Consider the following 5,000-nt stretch of genomic DNA (forward strand, 5'->3'; position numbering starts at 1 on the left):
CGATCCTTTCAGATAAAAATGCATGCCACTTCCGACTTTCCTTCAGTCACCGAAAAAAAATTACACAAACACGCCCGCGAATTGTCAGGGGGGGTCTCCACTTCTCACATAACGAGTTCCAAGTCTTGAGCAACGATTCTATTTTACTTCACCCTCTCCAAAAGACTTATCCGAATGGTAGTTACAACGTAGTGAACCAAAGAGTCATTTTGTGCGTTAGCATTTCGGTTAAGTACATCCCTAGTATGAGAAGGTCTGGTGGAGATAAGGGAAAACCAGAACTGCGATCTCTAACACTGGTTGTGGTTACTTATGTTGGTTTCTCCTTGTCAATCATCGCTGTAATATTCCTAGAAGCCACTAAGGTCAATAACTCGAACAACACACCGTCACCCATCGAACTCCCGCTCTTTCTCACATACACGCACACTCTCTCGGTCACCTGACCACTGTGTATAGTCCCGGATGTCCACAGGATACCACAATCACTCTCCTGTTCCTGCTTATGGCGTATTTCTTGTTTGCTGAGCTAAGGACCTTTCCTGGTCAAAGAGTGATGCATTTGTTATCTACGATGATAGCCAGGCAGTCAGTGTACTTTGCAACAGACCCGGACGTTGTTTCGTCAGCAGTCTGTGCCGTGATGGGAATCTTGCTGCATTATTTTATCCTGACTGTTTTTTTATGGATGACCATAATCGCCTATGACACACAGAAAACTTTCTCCAGCCCAGGTAGGTGTCCTTCAGCTGCTCCTACGAGCGATAAGCTTCCCCTTAGCCCCCCCACCCCCTTCCTCTTACCAGTTTTTCAATTCTTCAGGTTCTTTGATAGTTCCTTGCCATTTAGTTACACTCCTTAGTGGCGGGGAATTCATTTTACAAGACTTTGACCTGACTAAGGCTTGAACCCTGCTGACCCGGCTTCCCATCCAAATTCACCGTGGTAAACATTTTAGCCATTTAGTCATTTGTAACAGACAGATCCTCGGCATGACTTATAAACTTAGTTGGAGCACCATGGATCCATTTTGTTATTGAGGCTGTCTGTCAAATGATTACAAGTGTGATGATTTTTAATAGCCAGTGTATTTTGGACTATATTAATTTAATCAGAGTAAACAGTACTGGCTTATTGTCGCAGATGTGAGCCCGTTCAAACTCTGAGGTCATTGCCAGACACAGGAAAACCCACATTCGATACCGTATAATCTGTTGGGGAGTTCCCTTCATTCTCGTGGAAATTTGCGTAGCTCTACAATTGACTAACACTGGACAAATCCGTTATGGTAAGTCATCCCTCAGAGGTAGATACCACACCCGCAACATGAAGGTTTCAGCTCGACACTGAAAAAATGCAACCCTATATCCAGGGTCTCTCTTCCTCACTATGAGTGCGAGTGTGGTAGCTGTTCATTTACCTGCAAGTCACATTTTTAGAATATTTGCTAGATATTAGCCATTGAGGGCGTAGTGAAGTATAATCTATCTCCTTCTCATAGAGTTTTTCTTAATCCTCTTTTAGCATGGTGGTTCTGCAGATAAAACGGGGTGTGAAATGAGTACAAGCCAATTTTAGAGACGAAGAAATATTCTAAAATAGTCAGATGCTCCGATGGTTTCACGAGCCCTTGCAGCGTACTTGATATACATTAATCATCATTTTTATCTACAGTTGTAAATCGCACTATGAGAACAGGTGCTCAGCTAATTATAAGATGGGACAAAAGTTGGGAGGGGGAGGCTGAGTTCCACCCCTTCTCCCTCTGGGTCGGGGCCGAGGCTGTCAGTTAGCTTGTTCATCCGAGGGCTGCAATAAAAGTAACTGTTCCAAGTCTGTTCTTACAAGCGTGAAAAATGAACCTGTGGCATTTTCCTCCTTTTATTTCTCTTATCAGCTTTAAACTATTTTTGCCTCGCAGCTTCTGAAGAAGGATGTCAGCTTTCACTTCCGGCCCGCGCCAACGTTGTTGAATTTTCTGTCTCCGTGATGGTCTCCGTCAACATCGTGGCTTTGATTCGGACAACTGTCTTCATCAAGCTACAAGGGCAGGTACAAGTTTATAAGTTTGAATGCAAAGAACAACAACAGCAATAACAAGAGACAAAACACAACACAAATAAAAACAACAAAACAAAAACATATAAGCAAGGGTTTCTTAAGACTTTTGACGATAAAAATCAACGGTAAAACATGACGTTTCGACCGTGCTTCGGCCATTGTCAAGTGAATGGAATGAAATACAGTAAAAATATGTATATATACACGTAAGAAATATAAAAAATTTAATAATATAGAAAATATATAAAATATATAAAATATGTAAGATATAAAAACAAAAAGAAAAACAACATCGAAATAAAAAACAAACCATTAAATTAACATTGTCTGGAGTTGGTTATCAGGAGTAAATGAAATATTGTATTGTAATGCGAAGCTGTGGAAACATACTACCTTTTGACCGTAAATCGCTGACAGGGCTGAATAACTAAATGCTATGTCAGAGTGTATGCGGTCAACAACGCAGGCTCAAGCGTGCGAGGTCTAAAATTTAGCGAATTTAGCGGAAAATAATAAGGGCTGACATTTAAAACCTAGCATTTTGTTGTCGTTAAGGGTATTTTCGTATTTCCAGAGTTTGTAAAGAGAAAATTAATTTTCCACAATTTTTTGGGGGTGAACAAAGTCTTTGGAAGTTGTTCTGTAAAAGAGAAGCGGCAAGGAAAACAACGCCACGAAGTAACAGAATAGCAAATCAACCATGCGAACAACTCAAAATCTGTTTTCTGCGGTAAAACTTAAGGCATGCGCACACGTTATTCAGCTATGTCTAAATTACTAATTTCTTTGTGTAAGAGCCACATAGCCGCCTCTCATCAAAGACACCTTCCCCTGATCGTGCTGAAATTGACGACTGTCATGGGCATCTCCTGGATTCTAAGATTCGTGTTGCCTTTCTATCCCACACCATACATCGAATACCCATTCGTCATAATCAATAGCTTTCAAGGTAAGATGACCGATCACTCACTTGTTTTCTCTAAGTTTTAGAGATTTTACTCACTATTTGTGAACTTTCCTTGAGTACACCTAGAGAAATCTGAAAAGCTCTGTCGATCTGTTCGCTCAAGTTTCGGTTTCCTCCTCTGGTGTGTGATGGTTGGTCGGGGATTTTCTCTCAACAAGACCAGATGCGAACCTTAAACTATCTTGACTAAGTGATTCGCACATTCCTGTGCAAGAAGTTTATTTGCTTCCTTCGAGGTGCTATTGGATCCTTGTGACACCTAGGGACATGGTCATAAGTACTGAACATGTCAGGGACCCTCTTTCAGACTTGGAGCCCTTGTTCATTCTCCCATTGTAGTCCCCAGGGGATCTATGGTATCTGATATCCAGATATAACCCCTCCACCGTGTTCCGAAGAAGCCATGGTACCTGACATAACCCCTCCAACGTGTACAGGAGATCCAAAAGTACCTTATACGGAACATTTCGACCCAGTTATAGTTGATGGGATTCAGATCCAAGCAACTACTTCTAGCAAGCTTCTTGGCCTTACCATCAACAAAACACTAACATGGAATGATCATGTAGATAGTTTAGTTAAGAAAGCAGCTTGGAAAATTTATTTCCTTGTTCAACTTAAACGTGCGCGTTTTCCAGCCGAAGATCTTGTTGCCTACTACTTCGCATGTATTAGATCCTCCCTTGACTACGCTTGCCCTGTGTTCCATTATTCTCTACCTCAGCACTTACAGTCAGAGTTAGAAAGAGTTCAGAAACGAGCTCTGGCGTGTATTTTTCCTAGAATGCCGTAAGGGGAAGCGTTAGAGCGCGCCTGTTTGACTTCTATCAGGGAACATCACGAAGACATCACAAAGTCGTTATTTAGATGAATCAGCGAGAATCAGAACAGTAAACTACATTACTTAATTCCTGAGGCCCATAGCCCTTATTATAATTTAAGGCGCCAAAGAACGTACAATGTACCAGCAGCCAAGAAAAAGCGTTTTGCTAATTCGTTTTTCGTGAAGGGTGCGGCTGTAACCAACCCAAGTTGAGATGTAATAGAACTTTTAATAGAACTTTAAGTCATCATATATTATATATGTACTGTAGTAGCTTGTAAAAATTGCGCAATTCAGTATTTTACTTCGATGTTATTTTAATAATAAAACCAGTCTATCTATCTATCTATATCGCTCCATCACCCTGCACAGGCATTACCTAGATCTGATTGACCATTGATAACCTTGGTATTCAATTTTATATCAAACTTTGGTACTTCGTTTCTATATTTATCATCTTCGTTTTATTCCCTTTTGACAGGTGTGCTTATTTGCTTTTCGTTTGTGGTGAAGAAGCACATCTTCACAATGTACAAACAGCAATTCACAAGGGAAACATGTCCATCTGTGCCAGTGGAGGACCAGGGAGAGCTTGCGCGGGAACTGAGGAACCCCTCGACAGATTTCAAGATATTAATACCATTGCCTATGAAAGAGTGCGGCAAATAAATCAAATATTTGAGAAAAACGCCTATCGCTTTAAATTGTAAAACAAGTTTTGATGTGCAAACATCATTGTCATCCTGCAAACCCATGACTGACGACGATACTTATTACATCAAAACGTATCGTAGTAATCAAAGGAAAAGAAGGCTTCAGAGTCCAAATAATTTCATCTCTGCCTTTAAAAAGTAGGAGTTAAACTATAACAGTAACTAATCACGTTTATACATTCCAAAGGGTAACGTAACTTTTTGAAAACTGTTTCGTCTTCAAGTTCGTTCAAACTTCGACAACAGATACTGCAGTTTTGCTTGGTAACCTTGCTGCCTTGCACTGACCTAACGACGCCTCTCAGCACGCATCATGGCTATACTCAAGTCGTATCGCAGTTCAAACCAGAACGTGAGCTGTGTTAAAAAGGGGAAGCCTATAAAACCAAATCAAAGGCTATTTGTAAGCCACACGTTTTATTTCTTGCTAAATTTG

General features: G+C 40.7%; 1 protein-coding gene and 1 pseudogene across 1 annotated transcript; both read left to right on the top strand.

The window, feature by feature from the left end:
* The window catches only part of LOC148740113 (uncharacterized), a 3,292-nt pseudogene extending 3,276 nt beyond the window's left edge, over nucleotides 1-16 (top strand).
* Nucleotides 17-704: 688 nt separating this feature from the next.
* LOC148740114 (uncharacterized) lies at nucleotides 705-4,520 on the top strand. The gene is made up of 5 exons (XM_088749640.1): nucleotides 705-734; nucleotides 1,168-1,288; nucleotides 1,922-2,052; nucleotides 2,857-3,010; nucleotides 4,333-4,520. Exons 1-5 carry the CDS (start codon nucleotides 705-707, stop codon nucleotides 4,518-4,520), a joined length of 624 nt encoding a protein of 207 aa, XP_088605766.1.
* The last annotated feature ends 480 nt before the right edge of the window (nucleotides 4,521-5,000 follow it).

This window comes from Stylophora pistillata, chromosome 2 (genome assembly GCF_964205215.1).
Source record: "Stylophora pistillata chromosome 2, jaStyPist1.2, whole genome shotgun sequence".
Lineage (NCBI taxonomy): Eukaryota > Metazoa > Cnidaria > Anthozoa > Scleractinia > Pocilloporidae > Stylophora > Stylophora pistillata.

What these genes read in the sequence shown, in the direction of transcription:
- LOC148740114 (XM_088749640.1), top strand. Translation starts at nt 705, where the DNA reads ATGACACACAGAAAACTTTCTCCAGCCCAG. An exon ending in GAAAACTTTCTCCAGCCCAG is followed by an intron (nt 735 to 1,167) that starts GTAGGTGTCCTT and finishes TCAAACTCTGAG; the next exon opens with GTCATTGCCAGACACAGGAA. An exon ending in TCATCAAGCTACAAGGGCAG is followed by an intron (nt 2,053 to 2,856) that starts GTACAAGTTTAT and finishes TCTTTGTGTAAG; the next exon opens with AGCCACATAGCCGCCTCTCA.